A 26,874-nucleotide genomic window follows, 5' to 3' on the forward strand; every position below is an offset into this window, starting at 1 on the left:
TTTCCATGTGGGTTTTTTTTATAATTTCAGCCCCTATTTTGGGTATATTAGTGAAGTTCCCTTTTTTTTTTAATTCTTTCAAACGTTTTTGCCCATAATTTGAAATACCTTTTATTAACTTGGGTAAAACGTGGCTCTCCTATTGTAGACCTTACCATGTTTTTATGTTCTCTCTTCTTTTTTTCTTTTTTTATATATCTTTTTTCGTTTTTAGTTTGAATTGTCCTTAAAATTTGAAAGCAAAAACCATACCAAAATTTGTTCTAAAGAAAAGAAACAAAAGATCCCAGTTGTTAGATTAGCAACACAGAAAACAAAGATTTTGGATTTTGGATAGACAGAATCCTATTGTAAATTTCTTCAACATGGTTCTTGATGGTTTTGGACAATTTCATCAATATTTAAGAAACTTAAGATACCCAATAAAGACTAGGGGTTCTTAGATCTAGGTCCAAAACGATTAGCTGTCATTGGGTTTAGTCCTCGTGTTTTTGGTTCTAGATGTAGGTCCTTTGACATTTATTACTTTTTTGTTGTGTCGATTTTACCATTTAAGGTAAATAAGGAGAACACATTGAAAATCTAAATTTAATGCATTATTTCCTTGAAATTGAATTCCAAATTTTGAATTTTGAATTTTTTTTCCTTGATAATATTCCTAATATATAGATAAAATACAATTTAATCAATAAAAAGTAAAGACTCACATATTATACCAATCGATCAGACAAGCACCCACATTAAATTATGTACCTGACATACTGGTAAATAATGTTAATACATACAGGTATATATGTACCTGCCTTATAGGTATATATATACCTGCCTTACAGGTAAGTGTTTTTTTCTTGAGTTTTCTTAAGCAGTTTTTTTCTAGAGGTTCATATTTATATACATACGTACATGTCTTCCATGGATTTTTATCTCAGTTGAGTTTGAAGATCCATACCAAGATATTATATGAGTTCAATTAGCTGGGCTAGAGGGTATAACTACCTAGACTAGAGGTAATTTATGGATTTAATTACCTGGACCAAAGGTAATTTATGGGTTTAATTACCTGCATACTGCATACGAGGTGTATGCATAGGTACCTTACCTATTGTTAAGGTATGAAGTTTTTATGAACTCTTATTACAAATTTTGATGTCGGTATACCTTGGGAAAATTTTAGAATTCAATAAATAGATTTGCAATTAAATTCAAATCAAATATGATAATTAATATCCTACAAATCAATAACTTACCAGTTTTAGGAATTCATAATTTACCTTATTTATGTTTTAGGTGCATAACTGAAACAAAAAACAAAAAATAAAAAAAAGTAAATATCAATAAATTGAAATAGGTATGTAATCTTATGTGGCGCAAAAGTCAGAGGACTTGGATCAACAACAATTTCTGCGTGGATTGCACCCAAAGTCTCTCCTCATAATTGGACTTATGCCAAATTTTCTATAAAGACTATTATAAGAGTTTATGCATTTGCTTAAGAGATATATAGGAATTGCAAAAATGGGTAATAAGTTCAAAAGCAACAGAAAGAGAGTAGCATACAGATGAGTTAATTCCACTTTAATAACTCGAGAACAGTTAACAAAGGTAAGTTAGATAGAATCCTATTAAGAAGTACATATTAAAACTGAAAATATATGCAGCAAGAGTAGTTGATGGCTTACGAGATAGCAGGAACATGGAAGGGCAACATAACTGTCTATATCCAATAGCAGAAAGAAGCCTGCTCATGCTTTCCATCTCGTACATACTTCCGTTGAAGAAAGAAAAAAACATATTATACCATATTATAATATTAGTATACCACCATGAATTCGTGGTGAGCATTAGTATACCATATAGGTAGGGAGATTCGAACTTGGGTATAAATGGTAGAGTTTTGACTAATTGATCTAACTCACACATGTGTGAAAAATAATCTAAATCATAATGCATTAATCTATTCTCATTGTCTACTTAGAGCATTTGCATTGGTTGTTTAATAGTTCAATATATTGATCATTGAACTATTCTCATTGAACTATTGCATTGAATTATTGAACAACCAATGCAAATGCTTTTAACAACGCAATGCATTAATTGTTGTTATTTTTTTCCATTTTTTATTGGCATGTGGGTGCTCTTAAACCATTGCATGGGACCCATTGGTCAGAACCATTGCATTGAACTATTGAACTATTGAACTATTGTGAATGCTATGAACGTATACTCTATTCAACAGTTCAGGTCAATAACATTTTCTCACTACCCATTTAATAGTGCTGAGAAACCTATCACATTGTATTAACGTATACTCTCTTTGACTGATCACGATCGACAATAACTAGTCGAAAGGAGTACAGTATTGTATTAATATGAAAGGGTGTTGTTATTTGGACCATATTTATTTACCACATATCTAATACATGTGAGTCCTATTACGCTGATAAGACCCACCTCTATTAAAGAGGTAGTCAACAATGTAGTCAATAAATGTGGTAAATAACATTATTGAATCTAAAATGGTTGCATTTTCTTGTGACATCCCATCCCGTGTGTCCATGGACTTTAGAGTCTTAACCGCAATAGGATCGGGAAAGTCATTATTGGAGCTCTAACATTCCATGTGGCCATTGACTTTCCGTCTTAGCCTGAATGGCATAATATTAGAATTACTTCTACAACAAATCTAATTTTTAATCGGTTTAAAAACTCTACTACTTTGTTCTAAATGATAGATGCTCCCAATCGGAATTTTTTGCTCACCATGCAATTGTATATGATTCAACATTCTTTTTTCCTTGCTTTGTTTTGTTTTGGTATACTAGCTAGGGAATTAGGAAAATGAGACAAAAAATTAAAGTGCATATCAATATAAATGCTTTTAAGCACTTGATTACAAATTTCTTATGATTACATTCCTCCTTGGTTTAGATCTAATGATACTACTTTTTTTAAATTAGTTTCTTGAAACAGCATACAACCTCCTATATAAACAGCAAACAATGTGATTCTTAGCTCAGAAAGCGTCTCCCATTCTGTTGTATTTCTTATTGCTTGAATATTCTAACTATGGCGATGTTAAAGTCGTCACCCGCTTTCCTTGTTCTTGCTTTTGCTTTCTTCTTGTGTTTCATTATGAGCACTGGTGAGTTGCATTACAATCTTTCGCTCTTTATAATATGCATATAATTTGCATTGTATTTTTCTACTTCTCTTTTATGTTTGGAGAAATATTATGTATGTTCGATTCGATGATATCTAGCGCATAACTTTCTTTGGCCGAGTAACTACTTGGGCATTACTTTTCTGCATGCTTTCTTTCGTTTACTCTGATAGTTATTGCAATAAGTGCTGCGGAAATTATGTTCTTTATACATCAAATTCTTATTTAAGATACCATTAACCTTCTCACAATAGTTTTCGCAGGATCTTATGTTTATTTTCAATTTGTGCAACAATGGCCACCGACCAACTGCAGAGTTCGCAACAAGCGACCTTGCTCCAATCCCCGGCCATTACAATATTTCACCATCCATGGCCTATGGCCAAGTAATTATTCAAACCCAACGAAGCCCAGTAATTGCAATGGGTCGCAATATGACGACAGGAAAGTGGTATGTATTGTTTCATTAATTTTATGTATTTGTTTGACGATGCTCAGTATCACTTGTATAAAACCCTATGTATATATATGAGTATAACACCCTATATATATATATATATATATGAGTATGTTTATAATAATGAATCTGGTCATACATTACAAATTCAAAATATTGTACGTAATGAAAGGATCAAAATCAAAGTTGAATTTAACACTCAGATTTAATGAAAAATAATATTATCCAAGAATGAAAATCTAACCATGCCTTATACCCTTTACTTGTTCTCAAAATATGTCTATATTGCTTGGATGTCTCAGTACCCTGATTTGCGATCCGATCTGAAAAGATCTTGGCCCGACGTGGAAAGTGGCAATGATACGAAATTTTGGGAAGGCGAATGGAACAAACATGGTACATGTTCCGAACAGACACTTAACCAATTCCAATACTTCGAGCGATCCCACGACATGTGGATGTCGAAAAATATTACAGAGGTCCTTCAAAACGCTTCAATCGTACCAAGTGCAAGACAAAGATGGAAGTACTCGGACATAGTAGCACCCATTAAAACAGCAACTGGAAGAACACCCCTCCTTCGTTGCAAACCTGATCCAACACAGAATAAGAGCGGGCCGAAGACTCAGTTGTTACATGAAGTGGTATTTTGCTATGAATATAATGCGTTAAAGCAGATTGACTGTAATCGAACTGCAGGATGCTGGAATAATGTTGACATCAAGTTTTATTAAAATTATAGAGTTCTTCCAAGTCATAATAAAGTCGTATGGTTCAGTATGGTACAAGTGTACGTAATAAATAAAAAAAATGAATGATTGCATATACAATTTGCGAAGTCCGCCTTTTGTTTCTTTCGTCTTGAAAAATAAAAAATTGCCCGTAGTAAATACTTTCTTGTTCTTTTTAAACGATCAGTTCTTTTTTTTCTTTTTTCTTTTTTCAAACGATGAGAAATTTATTAGATACGGATTGGAAGGTTTACATCATGTGCAAGCAAATTATAACCAGTCATGACCAACCTGATCTCACCAGTATGCAAAAGAATGCTGGAATTTATTGGCTTAAATTAATGGGAGATTCACTATTATACTCAATCTAGGGGCCCAAATTATTTATAAAAAAAAAAAAAAAAACCTTATATAACATGGACTTTAGAAACATACCCAAAACCCATTTACAACATAACAAAGAGGTTTTTAACTTCTTATAAATTACAAAATTGCCATTGATTTCTTAAAACAAGCCCAACCCCAAAACATTACTAAAAAAACCCAAAACACTCAATAGGGCATCGAAGAAATTTAGTAATTTAGTAATTGAAATTAAATTCAATAAGGTCAGCTATCATTTTTTAGGTTTATTTGTAGAAATTAAATGGTGTGAGGTTTATCTATATTATTAATTAATGCTAAGAATTGGTATATGACTAAATATCTCTAAATTAAAAGCCCACTTGGCCCACTTGCTTGATGACTTAAGGTTTTAAAGTTAGTCATTTGTCCCCATCTATCTAAGCAGCTTATTCTCATTTGATGTGTGACCTCCATATCTACTAGAGATAAAAGCTTTCTCTTGAGTTGGGAGAAAAATGAGATCAAGACTCTTCGCTTATGCTAAAAGTGTGATGGTGCACCAAGTTTGGAAGAGAATAAAGGCAACCACCTATTTGAAGAGGAAGCTCTTATCTGACTTTGGTGGGTTCCATCCCTTGTGGGAGAGTGAGGTGAGGTTCTCTTTGTCTACTCAAGGTGTTGAGAGAACAACCAATTTGTGAGAGAGTGCCTCTCTTTCCATTTGTGTAGGTTGATGCAACTTTCTCTTAGTGTTGCACATTAGTTAGACTTCTGGGTTGGTTATTCTATTTGGTCCCTTATGTTTGTAGTAGTTTATACTTCTTTGTAATAGTTCTTTTTAGGTCTATTCTTTGTGAGCAAGAATCTGATATTTGTTCTTGGCTCATTTGTACCTGAGAGTGAGTGATTGGGTGTAGTTGGGATTTGGTTGTGTGGGAGTTGAACTATATAATTTCCTTGTGTGATGAGAGTGTTAACTCCTATGAAATCTCGTTTTGTTCGTTGTTAAGATTTCCTCGCACTTTTCGAACTGGACGTGCCTATATGCCGAGTTAGTATAAATCCCTTGTGTCTTGTTGAATTTATTTGTATTTTCCATGTTTTGCATCTGCTTGTTGTTCAGGCCCAAAAAATCCAGGATTGGGCCCAAATAAGTTTTCGGCCCAGTACGATACTTTATGTGTTTGCAACATTTAATTCCAAAGATAACCCAATCACTTATGCTTCCTATTATCTGCCACTATCTTAATTTTTTTTTTCTTTTGCAGCAATTGAACAAATCCACGCCACAGTCTTCCTCCTTTCCCCGTCAAATCCCCTTTTCTACGCTTTTGCAATATCAAACTCATAATCAAATTGCAGAAATAAAAAAAACAAATAATCAAACCCACAAACAGAAAATACATCAAATCTAACTCAAGAAAAAATTAAAACAAACCCAAGAGAAAGATGAAGACAAACCCATGGTAAAAAATTAAATCAAACCTAGCCAACCAACAAAACCAGTCATTTAAATATTCTTTGTTTCTCAATTTTATGGTTATAGAATATGATTCTGGTTAAATACTAAGAACATAGAAAACAAAGAGGTATCAATTCTCTTTTTTTCTTTTTGTTGGAACAAAATATCAATTGATCCAAACAAACCAATGTGAAAGCATAGGCATTGACGCAGTAAGATGGAAACGTGATAAGATAAGGTGCAACGCGGGAGTTTATGTATAATACAGTTATATTGATGTGGACTAATTTAAAATCCATTAGATTAATCAAGTGGTTAATATTATCTTAAATGCGTATAAATGCACAAATACTAAATACTAAATACAGAGGCTCGGAATCTACTTGACACATACATATGTTTAATAATTATTGAGTAAAACCAAACTTTCTATGTAAGAAGTTGAATACAAGAATTCGATTTCGCCATATTTCATGACGGCCAACTTAATTCCCGTATCAAGAACTTGCTTGAAATCGTAATCATACAAATGCAAATTTGATATGCCCCTATTGTAATCTGTTCTTAGCATTAAGAGTCTATTATCTATACTAATCCCGATTGTACGATAATTGTAATCCAAAGAAAAAATGAAAGGACTCAATTGTTTCCACCGTTTTTCTTGCAGAACCCATAAGTCAATTTTCTTCATGCCTTCCAACTCACAAGAATAAAACTTAAGAAGCAAGCAAATTTGTTCCTTGTAAACGTCAATGCATAACCCCCATGAACTGCAAAGGGCATCTGGTGCTATGAATTCTTCGAATTCTTCACTGCCTGAATCAAACGACATAATGCTGAATATAGGGCCTTTCTGAATTATGTGGTATGCTACTCCATTATACAATGTACCCTTAAGATGCTGCCAAGTGCATTTTAACCAAGGAGGAATTGCTTCAATCATCTTCCAGCAGTCTGTTTTAAGACTATAAACCTCAACTGCGAAGGAATTTTTGTTGGTACGCATCATCCTTACAGCCTTGTAGTCATTAACCCCGGGGTGGAACCCGAATTGCAGAGCCATATGGCTAAATTTAATGTTAATATTGGTGCTGATTGGAGTGGTTCTAAGTTTCCTAACCGATGGGTTCCATATGTGTATAGGACTATCGAAATTCAATATCTCATCCGAAATGCAAACTAAACTATTGCTTGAGCCATATATCACATAATGTTCTGTGCTCCCTAAGGGATGGCTTAAATTGGAGCACTCCTCAAATGTTTCATTGGAAAAAAGAGACCATTGAAATTCTTGTTCAACATATGGGTCATCAGGGTCCTCGTTTCGTTCAAAATTTGGGTGGTGGAGGCAGAGTAGATAGACATGGGCATGCTTTGTGACATTCCTGTGAAGGTGTGTGCTAACAAACCTCGAGCTTCCAATCAAATCAGTCCATGACTTGCATGTACAAAGAAACCGAACGAGGGATTTTGCAGGTAGTCTTTGTAGGATGTCGATCAAGATTTCTTTCTTACGTAGTGTGAATGCCATCCTGAATCATAATGAAAGCAAGTTAGAAATTAGAATGTAAATTGTAATGAAACCAAGTTAGGATGCTTTCATTTTTTGCAGAAAGTCGAATAACTCACTTTTGAGGTTGGCAATGGCCAATGGAAAGGAATGAAATTTCCAACAGAATTAAATGAATGTTCTTGTGCGTCAAACGATAAAATATAGAGCTCTGTGAAACAGTCATGTCAAATTAGAATATTTATCACCTCCAAAATAAAAAAGGAAAAAAAAAAGGAAGAAAGAACTGCATTTCAGGGCTGAACGTTATTGAATGGATAATACAGTGACCAAGTAATTTGGCGTCCTAGAATAAAGCACCACCACATGACAAGAATGATCAACAATGTAAAGAAACCTAAAGTTTTCCTAAAAATGCAGAAAAAAGAAAAACAAAATATACATTATGGTACCATTTTATTTTAATCATTATCATTTACCAGTCCCAATGAACATTTCTAGGTAATCCAGGAAATTATGTGAAGACAACTTTTCCAGTGATACCAAAAGAAAAAGGCTGTTTTCTTTGATATATAGTACTCAAATTGGGGGGAAGCATCAACATTCGTTAATTTGATCCATAGAAAATTGATTGATCCAGACTTTCTCTCTCCCTCCCTCTCGAGAAACACTTGCATGCACCGGGGATAGGACAACAGTCCTATCCCCCTCCAATCACAGTCCGACACGTGCCCATTTTTTTGACAAAGTTGGTCACGTGGCGGGCTGCGATTGGAGGGGGATAGGACTGTTGTCCTATCCCCGGTGCAGGCAAGTTTTTTCCCTCCCTCTCTTCGTCAACTTTTCTCTCTCCCGAAACCCAAAACTCAAACTCATCCACAATCATGCTCTCTATTTTTTAGTTAAAATTTAGCTAAAAATACTATAAAGCTATTTTAGGAGCTCTCTATAAAATTTCAACTCCAACCATACTCTCTAGTTTAAAGAGTCATAAATGTTTTTACTGTTTTTTTAATTCAATTTTTGAATAAAGTGTAGACACAAAAGCAACAATGAAAAATAGTTTGCTTTAAATAAATGCTTAAAATAATATTAAATAAAGAAACATTTAATTATAGGGAGTCACTAGTAGTCCTTTCTCTCTCCTCAGATTTAGGAGCTCCTAAATGTCTCCTTATTTTAGGAACCGAATAGGGAGCATGGTTGAAGGTGGTTTTTTTCAATTCCTCCTTAAATTTTAGCTAAGGAGGTGATTTAGGAAGCTCTTTGTGAATGCTAAGCACCAAAATATTTCAAGCCGTTGTAGCTGAATCATCATGTATGAACCCAGCATTCCCGACCTTGAGCGAATCCGCCAAGCTCTTCTAAGAGGTATCGTTTTGGATATCTATACATGTCAATCTATATCTAATAACGAATTAATTTATCCAAGGACTTTTCTTTCTGTATTATACTAGTCTTCGGAATTTTCTTGTTTTTCTTTTAGATATTTGTAAAACTAGTTTACCTTCTTTTTTCCTTCTATATTATACTCAAATTTCACTGTAGCTTTAAATATTAGAAATCATATTTGTGTTGAGGCCCAAAAAATCCAAAGTTGGGCCCAAAAATATTCCTAGCCCAGTGCGATACTTTATTGAGAAAAAACCCGATTAAAGCACATAAAAGTTCGTCATTTGCGCTTGCACACGTGCCACGCCAAGCAAACAAGCAATACGCCATGCTACAAGCTTAAGTGGGCCCAAGCCACGCGAATGTTCGGGGCTTGCTGAGAAGGTTGTGATATGGATGGTTACAAGTATTCACAAGGTCCATTGAAGGTTCAAGGGATAGAAGTTTTTGGGCTGCTTGGGAGCACGAAAACTCAAGCCCATTCCTTGAGCCCGAACACATGGGTAAGCAATAGAGAGAGAGAAGAGGTGGCCTAATGCCTTAAAATAATATTTAAGGGTCTGCAACACTTAGGAAAGCCCCATATCAGTTAAAGCCTCTAGCACTTCGTCAAAAGGTAAAAGCAAATAAGCCATTTCTAGTAGCCTGACGAAACCTTAGCTGACTGCTGGAAGTAGGAAGCCAACGACCCAATGCCTTAGGAAAAGCCCAGCCCAGTACTTAATGAAATATCTAGCATCGAGTTTAGCCATTGTCAAAGCTCTAGAACCAAGTCAAACAGAGGTCATCTCAAAAACCAACGGAAATCCATAGGACAAGAGGAATACCCATTGGACAAATGACTTCATCCATTCTCTTTTTCCTCTGCAAGCTCTAATTGGAAAACCAAGGAAGAAAGCAGGTGGCGCCTCACCCCCATGGGGAGGTCTAGCTGTATAGAAAACCTTGGAACTCTAAAGAGCCTGTGACCCATGCGCTCTAGTTGAAGAGATTTCACCAAAAAGGAGTGAATGGAAAGAAGAAAAGGAAAAGTGAGATGGAGGATCGATAGAATTAGGGTTCTAAGCGCCTATAAAAGGGAGCTTTCTCTACCCAGCAAAACCCATCATCCAGAGCGCGACCAAGCTTTGTCAAGCGATTGGGAAATTGCTCAAGACACCCCATTCTCTATTTCCATCTCTCCCTCTCTTCCTTAGTCAAAATCCCTTCAAGTCTCTCTCCCCCTTGCCCTGAACATTTGTTTCCATAAGAAACTCAAGCTTTTGTCTCTCTCTCAGATTGCTAAACTTGTGAAGGCTTAGCTCCCATGCCACAAGCTCCTCAAGCCAAGCCATACTGTCACTAGTTTTGTCAGGTTCGTCTAGTGTATTGGTGGAAAGAATCCAAGGTGTTTTCTAAGGTTGTCACTACTCCTTTCAAAACTCTCTTGGAGCCCTGTTTTCGAACTCAGATATAGGGGCAATCTCATATGTTCATCCTTTACAGTAGCCCAAGCCCATTCATCTGGTTGCTGGAAGAAAAAGACCTCTATATAAATTGGTGACTCTGTTGGGGACCAAGCTGCCATCTTCACCAATGCCTCCAAAGAAGAAGACCAGAAGCAATTCCATGGCTTCCCAAGACGGGCCGGACCGCAGTGACTGGGAGTCAAGGCAAAATGCCTCTCATAAAGAAGAAGAACATGCAAGTGAATGAGCTTTCACCCTCACAGACCTCGTTGCAGCCATTCATGCTATGGGAGAAACCCAGAGGAAGATTGTGGACACAATCAAATAGCTAAAAAGCTCAGTTTCCAAGCAAAGCAAAGAAAATGAAAGACCACCCCAAGAGGAGTCTGCCGCTGCTGGAATGGGTTTTGAACAAAAGATGCCATCTTTTGTCACCCACGAAGATGTCATCGCCATGCTAGAGAAGAAACTAAGCCAAAGCCAGGAAGATTGGAAGTATGTCCCTCAGCCACCATATCCATCAAGCCTACTCCAGCAGCCATACCCCAAAGGCTATGAAGCACCAAGCTTTTTCCTTTTCGACGGAAGGAAAGGAAGCTCGAAAGAGCATGTCAACCGCTTCATTGACGCTTTGGGACGACACGCAGGTGATCATAACCTCCTTCTCTGGGAGTTTTCAAAAAGTCTTACCGACCGTGCTTATACGTGGTACACGACATTGGCACCAGGCTCTATTTGCTCATGGGAAGATTTGACAGGCAGGTTCTATAAGAAGTACTTCCAGCATGAGGAAAGAGTCACTACGACTCAACTCAACAACACCTGCCAAAAGCATGGGGAAGACCCTGTGGACTTCATGCGCCGATTCCGGGACCTAGCTCTAGACTGCTATGATGAGAAAGATGAAGAATCGCTTGTCGAAATTTGCGTCAGTAATATCGTGGCAGATAACAGAGTTTATCTGGAAAATATTAGCATCAGCCAATTTTCTCGGTTGCTGGAAGTAGTAAGAAAAACAAGCATGTCAGTCAAATTGATTGGGCAAGAAGCTTGGAGGAGTGAAGAAGAAGAAGCACACCAGACATTAGATGAGGATAACAAATCATCTAGTGACTACAATTCACGCAAAAGAAAAGACAAGGAGACGTACCCGCCGCTGCCGTGCGAAGATGAAGTGTTCCATGCCATTCTTGATACAATGTTTGTTGATGGTGCAATCAAACCCTCCAGGCCTTATAAGGTCCCTACCATGGAAGAAAGGGGCTACCTAAGGTACTGTCGTTATCATTAGTTTGTGGGTCATCCAACAATCGCTTGTCAAACTTTGAGGAAGATCTTGCATGCCGAGATACATGACGGAACTCTTGAGCTACCCTTTAAGAGGCAAGCTATTGACGAAGACCCCTTGCCAAAACGAAGGGGAAAGGAGATGGCTGCTGTCATTACATGCTTTGATGACTTGCTCGACGACGACGTATTGTGCCACCCGTTGAAGAATGACCCAAAGCCATTGGAGGCTATTTGGGAGCCTTGCCGAAATATGGAGAAAGCCTACCGACGTAAATATTCAAAACCCTCAAGCTATAACACCTCATGGCCATTTGCTGATGAATGGAAGGATGGTTCCAGCAGCGAAGTATTCACATCAGACATGCTGGAATAACACCACTTAGGGGCTTCATTTGGTCAGCAAGATTATCAGGAGACAGCTGTCGTAACCTCTCATAACCTCACAGAGGTTGAAGAAAGTGTGATGAGTTATGAGCCACAAATCACTCTTTGATTAGTTGGGTTATGAGCCGCATGCAAGTAAAGCAGCAACTGTGACTCTGTTAAATATTTTTGCAGAGCATGGCAGCCTTGTACAACACATGCCAAATACATGCCAACATAAGCCACAAGCTTTCATGCTATTGCAAGTCATGCACACTCCTTGACTCTTTCATACTTGGGGGCTTAATTTGATTGGAGTATTCATCAATGCAAAAATGGCTCAAAGCCTTACTACTGCTCAGTTGCTTTTGCACCTATCCTTTTGTTTTGGCTTTTCAAATTTATTTCAAATATGAACTCCTTATGTGTTTTCACCATATGCTTTCGTAACTTTCCTAGAATGCACCACCATTATGGCATGCCAAGGTGTAAGATGATATTTTCAATGAGAATGGAGTATTTTGGAAAAAGAAAAAAGCCTTTAGAATTCTTTCCTTACTTTTACTTTCTTCTGTTTTGCAAAACATGTTCTTTTAAAAAAAAAAATAGACAAGCAAACTTTTCTTTAAAAAGCTAAGCCTCTCAGCAGCAACTATACTAAGCAAAGCCACTTAGATGGGATCCCAAGCTATTAACAAGAACTATGCACGAAAAATATCATGTGTTAATCTTGAAAAAGAAAAAAGAAAAATGAGGTCATGCTATCAAGGAAAATCATTCCAGTCCTTGTAATATTTGAAGAGAGTGTATGTGTTGTGGTGCCGTGAAAGAAAAATCATATCACATAAGGAGAGCCCTGTAAACAGAGGCAATGGGGCAAACACTTTTGTGATCCTGTAAAGATTGGCAACATATACCTTGCACCTTCCACAATCCAACCTGTTAAAATCTCAAGCAACTCATGCATTTCATCATTTACAATCAGGCGAAGTGTACAGAACAAGCTGGAAATCATTATCTCAATGCATTCCAAAACCCAATAATTCATGCATTTCATTATTTCCAACCAAGCAAAGTGTACAAAACAAGCTGGAAATCATTATCTCAATGCATTCCAAACCCCAACAATTCATGTATTCCATCATTTCCAACCAAGCAAAGTGTACAAAACAAGCCGAAGCTTAATATCTCAAGCATTCTAAATCAAAAGTTCCGGCAGAAAGTATGTAACAATGCTGTGTTTCAAGGTTCCAACAACATGACCCTTAGGCTCTAAAAAAAGAGGGGGTGCAACTCAAGCCCAAGTGCAGTCAACTATGCTAAAGATCGATACACCTTGTGGTTTCAAAAGGAAAAGCTACTATGCACCAAGCCAGCCAGCCCCCCACAACAAAGAAATGCGACCTGCAAGTCAAAATAAGGATATGTGTTAGAGAAAGATTGTGTTGGAAGATATAGCCTTGCTAAAAAAAAAATATATATATATCATGGGGCAAAGAAGGAGAATTGGGTACCTCAACTAGATCACGGTGCATGACTAAAACAGAACAGAAGAAGCGTGGAGAGATGATCCTTTCGATGTTTCCACCATGCACCAAGCGCCATTATCAGTAGCTCATTTGTCAAGGAGAAGGTCTCGTAGCTTGCTGCATTGGCTCTCCAATTCGTGTTCCTTAAGGCTCAACGCATTAACAACAACTCTTGCTTCAGGAGATTGGGCATACATCTTTATGCTACAAGCAGCTTGTGCTCTAAAAACAGCGTGTGCGATAACTTCTTCTAAATATGAAGCGGGAAGTCCACGTGAGGTCCTAACAAGACACATGCTCAAACCCTTTCAGCACACTGTTGTAAGGTCGAAAATGATGTTTCCTTTGCAACCTTCAATCATTCGCAAAACATCTTCGGTAGTTGGGTCTGCCCACTCACAATCGAACCACTCTGGCCAGTCCTTAGTGATGCTGCAAGGGTATTGAAATAATAATAATAATAATAATAATAATCCAGGGACTACCGGAAACATGCCTTTCTTCTATATAGCACCTGGAAATAAGAGTAGCTGTTGCATTCCTAAAAGGACACAAATTAATGTGCAAACAACCAATTAAAAATACCCGCAAGTGCACGAATCTAATGAAGTATAGATTATGTAAGTACGGGGTCGATCCCACGAAGAACTTGTCGGCTTCCTATAAGTTCTAATTTGAGTACGTAAAGAACACTTAATTGACACACCACAAAAGCAAAATGGAAACTAAAAATGAGTAAAGAAGTGTAAAAGAAATGAAACAATACAAGAAAACTAGAGAAAAACACAAACAGCACTTTCAATCACCCTTTTATCACCATTTGGACAGATTCGTTTCTCTATTTTTCCAGTTTCGACCTCTGTCCAGTGTTTGACCTATAACTTTCCAACCATTTGTCCAAAATTCACGTTCTTTATACGGTTGGATTCAGCACACAAAAACAAAGAACACAACGCGGACCAAAAGTCCAAAACAGTTACGAAAATAAACAGAATTCAGTAAACAAGACACACAACGTATCAAACACACAACTCACACACACATTGGGGGGGGGGGGGGGGGGGGGTTTGGTTTGGTTCAAGTGACCTATTTCTATTGCATGAAAGTAAATGGACCTTGAAATTAAATGAGAAAGGCAGAGATGAATTATCAAAATGTGAAAGTACCAAGTAACAAACACTAGGGTTTCGGAATCCACCCTAAACAATTCTACCAAAGTTCATGAATACTCAAGTGATGAACTCTAAATGTGTTGATGAAGATGTTCGCAATCAAGACCATGGGTCGTGGCTCAAGACGCATTGATTCTCTCTAATGTACGTAAAGTGCATGGTTCGTGCTACAATACTTGTGCCCTCCCCATAACCGAACCTAGGTATGGTTCGTACTTCGATTCAATTACAAGGAAAACTCATTAAGTTCAAAGAGAATATGAACATCACAAGAATCCTAATAGCATGGTGTTTACATTAGGTATTCAAGAAACCAATTCACATGGATGATTCTTACTTCATCCATTTATTGCTCAGGATAACATGGAGATACACATAATCCCAACAATCTCAAGAAGCATGCTTTCAAAGATGGCCAACCAAGGAAAAACACACATCAAGGATAGATTAACTTGGTGAATTGGAATTCATCAACAATATCCAGAAATTCATACACTCAAGCATCAAAATAATAAGGTAATCATGTTTAGGGCTTCAACCTAAGCCCTAGCTATGGAGTTTAGTTGCTCATACTTATTCCAAATACAAACTCAAAATAAAATTAGAAAGAGTTTACAGATTTTGAGAAAATGATGAAAGCTTCAAGGTCATCAATGGTGGAAGCTTTCTTCTCCACTTTGTTTGGCTGCACCTTGGCTTTCTCCTAGCTCCCAGCTCTCCAAAATCTGCTCTCAATGTGTAGAATCCTAGAATGGATAGGCTACCCACGTTCAAAACCTCTCCCACTTCAGATTGCACTTCCCTTTGCTCCTTTGCCCATCATTTCCAGCTCACACTTTTAATATAAAACTCATTCTTTCCTCTAAAGCCTTTGCCCATTGTCCCCTTTCCATGATGAAGCTTTGACTTCACAAAGATGCCAAAAGCTTCAGAAAATATCTCATTTACAAAGGTAATTCCTTGTTACCAAGAGTTATGGTAACAAGAAATTAAGATGACACAAAGGAGGTAAAAGCTGGCCAAATCCGGATTTCCAGAGCTGTGGTAACATGCTGGATTGGTTGGATAGGCAATACTTGTCCAATGGAGCTCAAATTTGGATATGTTGTAGTTAACATCCATTGGAACAAGTCTCATGAAGATCATGACCTCATCCGAGCACCAGAGCATGTTGATCCCAGGCCAAGAAGTTGACCTACGAAAATGAACAAAAACAGAATTTATAACTAATAATGCACTTTTAGCTCATTTTCATCCCAACCAAGGTAAAATCTAAGAAAACACAAAAAGGAAGTAAAAAACTATAAAATGTCAAGAACTAACTCAAAATAGTGGGTGAATAACATGAAAAATCATGTGTAAAAATGAACCGAACAGTAGCCTCCAAAGCTTACCGAGTGCCTATGATCATGTCTTGGCAAGTGTTTCGAAGTGATGAAGGTAGTCGTCTCTTTTTCAGCCCATCGTGCAAGGGGAAATAGGCCATCACTCATCGCAGAGGTCATTATGACTTATTACATGAATCCCTGCAAGGATTGTCAACAAAGAATATGCTGAAAAAGGGCAAAGCAGAAAGCCAGTTCTCTGTGTTAAAGCCAAGCAATCTCCATACTAGCATGCAAGCAAGGTATTAAATGTCGATATTATCGGCGATATTATCCCGATAATATCGGATTTTTGGGGGGCCGATATTTTCGCAACAAACCATGGTGTTATCGTCAATATATCGATATTATCCCGATAATATCTGGGACGATAATTTCAACATTTTTATGAATGATTTGGGCAATATATCGCGATATTATCGATAATATCCCGATAATATCGCGATACGAAACCCAAAAATATTTATATACATGGTTTTTGTGAAAACCATTTTACTCATTCAACACCTTAACCACCATATCACTAATGTTTTTGTGAAAATATGCTAAAATATATACATGGTTTTGTTTTGAATTCTTTTTGCAAGAAACAAATTTTCACATGAGATGAGAAGATAGTGAAAATTTTGAACCTCATAGGAACTCTATGTGGTACTAAGTCACTCATGTATCTTACCATGCAATGTATAAAGTGTAAAATATTGTAGTAATTCATTATATATAAATGATTATGGTGTGTTTAATCTTCTTTCATTAATTACTACATATTTTCTACACTTACAATGTTTGCCAGCTCACTATATAATCAACTTAAATCAGTTAAATCCATCATGCAATGCATTTCCTTCCAATTTTTTGTGATAAACTAATAGATAATTGACTAAATAAACATCCTGCAAAGTTTCAATAAAAAATTTCAAGTTTTTCTTACAATTTCCGTGGTTTTTATTTAATTTTTACCGATACCGATAATATCCCGATATTTCCATCGACATTTCCGTGTTTTTAGACTTCCGATATTTCCGATACCACCGATATTTTAGACCTTGCATGCAAGCCATATGAACTTTACAGGCCAAGCAAAGGAAGCTATCTCATGCCAAGCGAAATGCATAAACAAAAAATATTTTTGCAGCATCTTGCAATCTATTACTCGAGCTCATGACAAGCAAATTTCCCATTCCGTGCTCTGTCAATCATTCCAGCATACCCTTTTTCACAAAGCAAGTGTTACAAACTGAACACTATTTACCTCATAGTAACCTTTTACACAAAAACGAAAAAATAAAATCCCTATGAGTTACATAGCATCCTTGCAGACCCATCATACACATGTTTATATCTATCCCTATAAAGCCAAAAAAATAAATAGTTATCCATGTCCAAGTTCTAAGCTCATAAAAAGAAACCAATGGTGCTTTCCTCAAGCTTTCAACAGCATCTAATCCTATGTATTAATCATGTGGTTACAAGAATATGCTCTTGACGCATATAGTTCAACAACAATTAAAAATGTGGTCAAGAACGTAGCACACGCAAAATATACGCCAAGCATGTCAAGTCAAGCTCACGCCAAAGGAAACACTTAAGCAAATGTCCAAGCAGCGTGCAATTTATTACTCAAGCCCTTGGCAAGCAAACTTCTCAAGCAATTCCCTTGGCAAGCAAAATTCTCAAGCAATTCCCATGGCCAGCAAAATTCTCGTTCCATGATCGACAAGCAATTCCCATGGCAAGCAAAATTCTCTCTCAAAAATGCAAAAAATTCAAGCATTGCAAAACATGCATTTCGTCCATTTCTATTTCCCACAACATAAACGAAGGCCCAAGGTTAATCAAGCATGTGTTCACAAGAAAGATGAGCCTATGCCAAACATCAGTCTATGTCTATTCCTACGAAGCCAAAAGAAAGACTCACGATTCCAGCAAAGGAGCAGAACTATTTACCGAGAAATCAAGATAGAAATCCAAATTGCCAAGTTGTGAAATTGGTACACTCAAAGCTTCCATCAGTAGGGAATATGACGCAGGCTTCCAACACCTTCCCCTGCCTGTGCCAGAGAAGTATACACCTACATAGAAAAAGCACATCGTGCAAAGTTCAGCCTTTTCACCAGCACAAAGAGGGCCAACACATGATAAAAAGGGGGAAGAAAAATGGAGAAAAGGAAAGGATGCAGTCCATACCAGTGATTTCTTCTCGCAATTCTTTGGCACTCTTCCAGCAACTTGCAAAAGAAAGAAATCAAAAAGAAGAAAACCCCAAAAACTGAGGCGAGCCCTTCCTTACTAGCTCCCACGCCATGAGTACCCTCATTGCAATGATGACAAAATGGGTCAAAGGGGTTTGGTGCTTGGCTGCCAAAACGAAGAGCAAAATCCATGGGTGTGAGGAACCCAACAAACCCCTCAATAGATTCAAGAAATTGCAAGAGAAAAGGGCATACCTTATTAATCCCCTCAAAGGATAGCCTCAGATGCACCAAGAAATAGGGAAATCAGGGATTCTTAGAAGAAAAGTCTGCACGAAGAGTTCTCTTCCAACAACAAGTGGGTTTTCTTCATAAGGGGGATAACGGAGTCGGGTTCGGCTTGAGCTCTCCTAGCGGCTCTAGAAGGGAGGTTCTTCTCGATCTCACTCTCTCTCTCTCTCTCGCTTTGAGTTCGTTGAAGGAAGGAAAAATGAAAGTAGAAAAAAGTGATGGAGAGAAATTCACTTTGGTGCGCGTAAAGATGAAGGAAAAGAAGAAGAAAATAATAAATGAAAAGAATGGAGGAAGAAGTTTGTACTTGGGAAATTGCAAATAACTGTTGAAAGCCCATCATGACATGCTGTCATCGTGCATGCGGAAAGAGAAGGGGCACCCTGCAATTATAAATTTGATTTTTGGGTCAAGTTTAATTATTCGGCCCATTTCAACACTCATTCATGGCCCTAATAATTAAGGGGGCTAATGTTGAGGCCCAAAAAATCCAAGGTTGGGCCCAAAAATATTCATAGCCCAGTGCGATACCTTATTGAGAAAAAAACCCAATTAAAGCACATAAAAGTTCGTCATATGCGCTTGCACACGTGCCACGCCAAGCAAACAAGCAACACGCCACGCTACAAGCTTAAGTGGGCCCAAGCCACGCGAATGTCCGGGGCTTGCTAAGAAGGTTGTGGTATGGATGGTTACAAGTATTCACAAAGCCCATTGAAGGTTCAAGGGATAGAAGTTTTTGGGCTGCTTGGGAGCACGAAAACTCAGGCCCATTCCTTGAGCCCGAACACATGGGTAAGCAATAGAGAGAGAGAAGAGGTGGCCTAATGCCTTAAAATAATATTTAAGGGTCTGCAACACTTAGGAAAGCCCCATATCAGTTAAAGCCTCTAGCACCTCGTCAAAAGGTAAAGCAAATAAGCCATTTCCAGCAGCCTGATGAAACCTTAGCTGACTGATGGAAGTAGGAAGCCAACCCAATACTTAATAAAATATCTAGCATCGAGTTTGTCAAAGCTCTAGAACCAAGTCAAACAGAGGTCATCTCAAAAACCAACGGAAATCCATAAGACAATAGGAATACCCATTGGACAAACGACTTCATCATTCTCTTTTTCCTTTGCAAGCTCTAATTTGAAAACCAAGGAAGAAAGCAGGTGGCGCCTCACCCCCATGAGGAGGTCCAGCCGTATAGAAAACCTTGGAACTCCAAAGAGCCTGTGACCCATGCGCTCTGGTTGAAGAGATTTCACCAAAAAGGAGTGAATGGAAAGAAGCAAAGGAAAAGTGGGAATGGAGGATCGATAGAATTAGGGTTCTAAGTGCCTATAAAAGGGAGCTTTCTCTACCCACCAAAACCCATCATCCAGAGCGCGACCAAGCTTTGTCAAGCGATTGGGAAATTGCTCAAGACACCCAATTCTCTATTTCCATCTCTCCCTCTCTTCCTTAGTCAAAATCCCTTCAAGTCTCTCTCCCTCTTGCCCTGAACATTCGTTTCCATAAGAAATTCAAGCTTTTGTCTCTCTCTCAGATTGCTAAACTTGTGAAGGCTTAGCTCCCATGCCACAAGCTTCTCAAGCCAAGCCATATTGTCACTAGTTTTGTCAGGTTCGTCTGGTGTATTGGTGGAAAGAATCCAAGGTGTTTTCTACGGTTGTCAGTACTCCTTTCAAAACTCTCTTCGAACTCAGAAACAGGGGCAATCTCATATGTTCATCATTTACAGCAGCCTAAGCCCATTCGTCTGGCTACTGAAAGAAAAAGACCTCTACACTATGTTAGGATTTTGATTACTTACCCATTTATCTAGTCCTATTGTAAAAGAGATTTATTTCCTATTGTATTTAGATATATTTCCTACTTTATTTAGGGTTAACATATTTTTGTACTTGTATAAATATCTCCATATTGGAGAAGAATAATAATATGAGAATATGTGAGCATAATTGAATATTTGCCCTACTGTTCAAATGTTGAAAAAATTAAGAGTCTAGTGCCAATTGTTAGTAAGTTCACCCATGTTTAGTGGAAATTAGTCCTCCCCATTGATAAGTCCATAAATATACTCATTTATGTACTCTCTTTACTTAGGCTTTGTAGAAGAATTAGACTTAAAAAGGGCTTATTACTTCACTTTTCTGATTTTCAGCTTTTCTGCGCTCTTGGAAGGTTTTTAAGGGAAAATCAACTTTTCGGAGGAATTTTAGTGCAAGGTCAATTGGAGATGAAAGCTAACACCTTGAAGTTGAATCTGTGATTTTTCCAGAACTTCTACCGAGCCAATTGGTACAGTATTACAAGTAAAGTTAGCCCACGTGCAGACAGGACAGTTTCGTACATGTTACGTGAATATGAAGAAACGGAAGCCTTCCCGAATTTTCCAAGTTACGTGCTATATATGGTTGGAAAGATAAGACATTTATCTTTCTAAAATATATTTTTCCTGATTTTTCTAGAAGGCCGAAGATCCCCAAATCGTGTGACAATTGGGCTGAGCTGTATTTCCCTGTGGAGTTAGGAATTGTGATCTTTACTTTCCTATTTGGATTCCTTGTTTACCAAGACTTCTTGGACGACTTTTCAGTAAATTTTAGGGTTTAGGACTTTGATTTAAGTCATATAAAAGGCCAGCCAAGGCCCCATACAGATATTCACGTCCGAAGGAGATCAACCGCGCAAGAGGAAAAAGCTGCCAGCGAGTTCTTTCTTTTCCTTTCTTCTTTTAATTTTCAGTTCTTATGTATTTATTTTTGAGTTCATCCCAGAACATGAGTAACTAAATTCTTGTTAGTTAGGGCTTAATCTTGAAGCCCTAAACATGATTTCAATTCTATAAACAAGTTTGAATGGATTTTTCAGTTTCTACAAGCGGGATGATTTCGGTTTCTCGATGTTATGTGAATTCTGATATTTTGTTTCTTTGAGTAGCTAACTTTGAAGCATGTATCGGAATTAAATTGTTGTAGAACATAGGTCAATTGCCATATTGAATGTGTTCTTGTTTGCAACGAATAATTGGGTTAAGAACTAGTTATGAGAAATCGATTCTTGAATTCCTAATAACAAATGCCATGTTTTAGGGTTTTTGTGACACTCATATTCTCTTTGATCTTAATGGATTCTTGATTGTTAAATTGAGTAAATGCCATACTGGATTTCAATTAAGAATACACGTATTGATGTAAATGCCATACACTTTACATACACTTAAGAGAGAATCATACAACTCGAGTCAAATGCCATGATCTTGTTGTGAGTGTCGTCATCATATGCTTGCTAGAAATTGATTATCTATTGTTGTTTATGGATTGATTGATTGTTTGGAGGTGGATAGTGAGTCCTAGCTATTGTTCTTGATTGATTTTAAACTAATTTCTCTTAAACTCTAATTTAAATTCTGTTTTGTTTTCTTTTATTTACAAAATCAAATCAAAACCCCCTTGGTGTTGGCGTGTGTGTGGAAGTCCTTGTGATTTCAATCTTTATTTTGTTTTCGTGTTTAATTGTGTTCTAGTTTTCTTTGTGTGACATTGATAAACATCTCTTTAGATTACAATCTCTGTGGGAATGACCCTTGCTTGCTTACTATACTATCATTTGATTTGTGCACTTGCAAGGTTTTAATATTGTTGTTAAAAATTACCAACAAGTTTTTGGCGCCGTTGCCGGGGATTGTTTATCTAATTAAGTTTTGTTTTCAATTTCAGGTATATGCTGGGACGTCGTTCGCAAGGTTACAAGCTTATACCATACGACCCTGAACTAGAGAACACACTTCGTTATCTCCGTCAAGATAAAGATACGCAAGCTACACTTCCAATCAAGATGGGAGACGAGTTGGCACTCAACAACCTCACCCGACCTTTGAAGGATTTCACGGTTCCTAAAGCATTGGACCAGCCGTCATGTATTGCGTATCCAGCCACTACAACCACCTTTGAGATCAAGAGTGGCACCATTCACCTTTTGCCACAATTCTATGGCAAGCCTGGGGATGATCCTCACATACATATCAAGGATTTCTTTGCCGTGTGCGCGACTATGCACAATGGAGGGATTAGTGATGAGGCAATCAGATTGCGTTTGTTTCCATTCTCACTTAAGGAACGAGCCAAGGAGTGGCTCTATTCTTTACCTAGTGCATCTATCACTACATGGACAGCATTGGCTTCCAAGTTCCTTGCAAAGTTCTTTCCAGCTCAAAAGACAAACCGTATTAGGAAGGAGATCATGGGAGTGCAGCAACTAGATGGAGAATCATTTCATGAGTATTGGGATCGGTTTCAGAGACTCCTAGCTTCATGCCCTCATCACCAAATTGAAGATTGGCTACTTATGCAATACTTTTATGAGGGATTACTCGATTCGGAGAGGATGATGGTTGATGCTACTAGTGGAGGAGGCTTGATGAATAAGAGTGCTACTGAAGCTAAGGAGATGTTTGAGAACATTGCAGCAAACTCTCAACAATTTAATTATCGGAGAGCTCCCCCAAAGAAAGCAGGTGTTTATGAGGTAAGTGCTAGTGATATTGGTCCTCAAATAGCTAATTTGACTAACCTTGTTAAGCAGTTAATCCCTCAAGCACAAGTGTGTGCTGTGTGTGCTAATCCCGGACATCCTACGGAGTCTTGTCCAAGTTTGTATGGTGATGGAGAAGAGATGGCTCAAGCACACTATATGCAACAACAAAAGCCAAGAAACGATCCATTTTCTAACACCTATAATCCGGGATGGCGGCAACACCCTAACTTTGGATGGAAGAACAACCAAAACGTGCAAACAACCCCAGTTCAACAAAATCAGTTTGTTCCTCAACAAAATGCACCACCACCACCACCTCCTAGGCAAGGTAAGTCTTTAGAAGAGTTAGTTAATTCTTTGGCATTAAGCACTCAAGGTTTTATGCAGGAAACAAGGCAAACACATACACAAATGTCTACAGCAATCAAGAGCCTTGAAAACCAAGTTGGACAAATTGCAGCCTCCTTGAGTCAAAGAGAGCCAGGACAGTTTCCAAGCCAAGTAATTCCAAATCCTAATGGAGGCCATGAAACCGCAAAGGCGATTACTCTTCGAAGTGGAAAAGAGGTGGGAAAGGATGACAATGAGGAGAGAAATTCAACCAAAACAGTGGCTGCCCCCTCTCCCAAGCTTATGGTTCCAAGTGACAACTCTAAGGTAAGTTCTCTTGTGGATCATTCGATTACTTCAAAGATTCCTTTTCCTCGTAGGTTTTTGAATTCAAAGAAGGAGCAAGTTTCAAAGGATATCCTAGAGACTTTCCGAAAAGTGCAAGTGAACATTCCCTTGCTCGATGCGATCCAACAAATTCCAAGCTATGCAAAATTCCTCAAAGATCTTTGTACAAATAAAAGGAAGTTCAAGGAGCATGAAACCGTGGCCTTAAGTGAAGAAGTTTCAGCCGTGCTATTGCGTAAATTGCCTCCTAAACTAAAGGATCCAGGGAGTTTTACTATACCTTGTCTCATTGGAAATCAAAGGTTTGAACATGCTTTATTAGACTTAGGTGCTTCAATTAATTTGATGCCTTTTTCTGTTTTTGAATCTTTAAATTTAGGTGAGCTTAAGAAGACTTATGTGAGCATACAATTGGCTGATCGATCAATCAAGTATCCTAAGGGAGTGTTGGAAGATGTTTTGGTCAAGGTGAATGAGCTAATATTTCCAGCCGACTTTCTAGTGCTCGAGATGGAGGAAGTTCCTATTCCTGGAAAAGACCTTCCATTGATTCTAGGACGTCCATTCATGAGAACAGCAAGGACAAAAATCGATGTGTATGAAGGCACTCTCACAATGGCATTCGATGAGGAAACCGTGGAGTTTAAGGTATTAGATGCTTTAAAATATCCTAATGATGATCATGCTTGTTTTTCCATAGATGTACTTGAGCAGGTGGTACAAGAAACGTTTAATGCATCACAAGGAGAGACGCCATTGGAGAGGGCACTCATCCAAAGCCCCAAAACTGTGAATAAAGAAGGGAACACAGCTGTACTTGAAGCCGTGAATATGCTTGAGGCCTTGCCTCCCCAAAGAGGTAAGTCTAACTCTATTTTTGAGCCTCTTCCGTTATCTACTAATAAGCTTGTTCCCTCTATTGTGAAAGCACCACAGGTTGAGCTAAAACCCCTTCCAGAGAACTTGAAATATGCATATTTAGGTGATGAAAAGACGCTGCCTGTAATCATTGCTTCTAATTTGAGTGCATCTGAAGAAGACAAACTAATTAGAGTTCTAAGGGAGCACAAGACTGCCCTAGGTTGGACCATTGCAGACATCAAAGGTATAAGCCCTACAAAGTGCATGCATAGGATCCTTTTGGAAGGAGAATCTAAACCTACAAGGGAAGCCCAAAGGAGGCTGAATCCGGTGATGAAAGAAGTTGTTAAGAAGGAAGTTTTGAAGCTTTTGGACGTGGGAATTATATACCCCATTTCGGATAGCAAGTGGGTGAGTCCCGTCCAAGTTGTTCCCAAGAAATCCGGAATTACCGTTGTGAAGAATGAAGACAATGAGTTGGTGCCTCAAAGAATTCAAACGGGTTGGAGAGTATGCATAGATTATAGAAAGCTCAATACCACGACACGTAAGGATCACTTTCCGTTACCATTTATTGATCAAATGCTTGAGCGTCTTGCAGGTCATAGTCATTATTGCTTCTTGGATGGATACTCTGGATACAATCAAATTGCCATTGCTCCGGAAGATCAAGAAAAGACCACCTTCACCTGTCCATTTGGTACGTTTGCTTATAGGCGTATGCCTTTTGGTTTATGTAACGCACCTGCCACTTTTCAACGTTGCATGATGTCAATTTTTTCTGATATGGTGGAGGAGATAATCGAGGTATTTATGGATGATTTTTCTGTTTTTGGTGATTCATTTGATATTTGTCTTCACAACCTTTCTTTAGTGTTGAAAAGGTGTCAGGAATGCAATTTAGTGCTCAATTGGGAGAAGTGCCACTTCATGGTACAGCAGGGTATTGTCTTGGGTCACATTATCTCTTGTAGGGGAATTGAAGTGGACAAGGCAAAAATCGACATTGTGAGAAGCTTGCAGCCCCCCAAAACCGTGAAGGAGATTAGGTCATTCCTAGGACATGCAGGGTTCTATAGGCGTTTCATCAAGGACTTTTCAAAGATATCAAGGCCCCTATATCATGGTGCAGTTGAGATTGAAAATGACAAGACGGGAAACATATTTAAAGTGAACGGACATCGCTTGAAGCCATACTATGAATCTTTTGAATTGGAAAAAGAGAGCATGCACATGGATGCACCACCCCCATCTATTGTTTAATCATCTAACGAACCGCGTCTGGCTGAAGACTTTAAACTTCGCGCTTCTTGGGAGGCAACCCAAGCATTCTTAACTTTTGTTTTTAGTTTATGTGTGATTTCTCGTACACTTTTCATATTTTTGTTCTTGTTAAGTTTTGCATCATCAAATAATGGATTTTGTGTTCCAAAGAAAAAAATTCACATTTTTTTTAGCCCTAGAATGTTTGCAGCACATTTCAGATGTGTTACAGAAGTTTTTTTGGTCATTGGTTGAGTTTCAATGCCAGAAAATAGAAAAATAGCTTTTATGTTCTTATTTTGGTCAAAACTAGACTTTCTGCCTAAATTATTTTTTGCTGTTTTTCAGGTCAATCTGATACCACCAACATGTTTAGAATAGTTATTCTGATGTTTTGGACCAGGTTTGGGGGTCTCCGGTGGCCTACATTATGTTTTAGGACGATTTGAAGCTCAAAAAAGGACCTAAAACACAAAAAAAGGCAGCTGCTGTTTTGCCCAGAATTTGAAGATTTTTCGTCACCAAAGAGGTTTTAGCGACGGTGTTCATCGGATTTTTCGTCACCAAAGAGGTTTTAGCAGCGGTGTTCATCAGATTTTTCGTCGCTAAAAGTCAGATTTCCAGATTTTTATGATTCCATATCCAGCTCAATTTTGTTCCAATTTCATCGCATTCCGAGACTTTTAGGAGCTATTACGGGTCTGTTGACATTCCAAGAAGCAAGTTGTGGGTGTTTAAGTTCGTCACATTGTCCATCCTCTCTCACTTCGACATATTCTATGCTTTGCTCAACCACACCTACACAAACCTGGGAAGTT

The 26,874-nt window shown here is 38.0% G+C and overlaps 3 protein-coding genes across 3 annotated transcripts; 2 read left to right on the top strand and 1 right to left on the bottom strand.

Moving 5' to 3' along the window:
- Positions 1-3,066: 3,066 nt before the first annotated feature.
- Positions 3,067-4,351, top strand: LOC148293480 (ribonuclease MC-like). Its single transcript, XM_088254975.1, has 3 exons — positions 3,067-3,142; positions 3,424-3,608; positions 3,920-4,351. The coding sequence occupies exons 1-3, from the start codon at positions 3,067-3,069 to the stop codon at positions 4,349-4,351; spliced, it is 693 nt and encodes a 230-aa protein (XP_088111101.1).
- A 2,204-nt stretch (positions 4,352-6,555) lies between these two features.
- LOC110746140 (putative F-box/LRR-repeat/kelch-repeat protein At1g11620) lies at positions 6,556-7,686 on the bottom strand. The gene has a single exon (XM_021946359.2). It carries the CDS (start codon positions 7,684-7,686, stop codon positions 6,556-6,558), a length of 1,131 nt encoding a protein of 376 aa, XP_021802051.2.
- Positions 7,687-22,159: 14,473 nt separating this feature from the next.
- Positions 22,160-26,056, top strand: LOC148293481 (uncharacterized). The gene has a single exon (XM_088253927.1). It carries the CDS (start codon positions 22,442-22,444, stop codon positions 26,054-26,056), a length of 3,615 nt encoding a protein of 1,204 aa, XP_088110053.1. The 5' UTR covers positions 22,160-22,441.
- The last annotated feature ends 818 nt before the right edge of the window (positions 26,057-26,874 follow it).

This window comes from Prunus avium, chromosome 6, assembly GCF_965620075.1.
Source record: "Prunus avium chromosome 6, drPruAviu1.hap1.1, whole genome shotgun sequence".
In the NCBI taxonomy this organism is placed as follows: domain Eukaryota; kingdom Viridiplantae; phylum Streptophyta; class Magnoliopsida; order Rosales; family Rosaceae; genus Prunus; species Prunus avium.

Excerpts from the sequence above, each read along its gene's own strand:
- LOC148293480 (XM_088254975.1), top strand. The coding sequence starts at position 3,067 with ATGGCGATGTTAAAGTCGTCACCCGCTTTCCTTGTTCTTGCTTTTGCT. Across the intron at positions 3,143-3,423 it reads GTGTTTCATTATGAGCACTG|GATCTTATGTTTATTTTCAA; the intron begins GTGAGTTGCATT and ends TAGTTTTCGCAG. Across the intron at positions 3,609-3,919 it reads CGCAATATGACGACAGGAAA|TACCCTGATTTGCGATCCGA; the intron begins GTGGTATGTATT and ends TGGATGTCTCAG.
- LOC110746140 (XM_021946359.2), bottom strand. The coding sequence starts at position 7,686 with ATGGCATTCACACTACGTAAGAAAGAAATCTTGATCGACATCCTACAA.
- LOC148293481 (XM_088253927.1), top strand. The coding sequence starts at position 22,442 with ATGCTGGGACGTCGTTCGCAAGGTTACAAGCTTATACCATACGACCCT.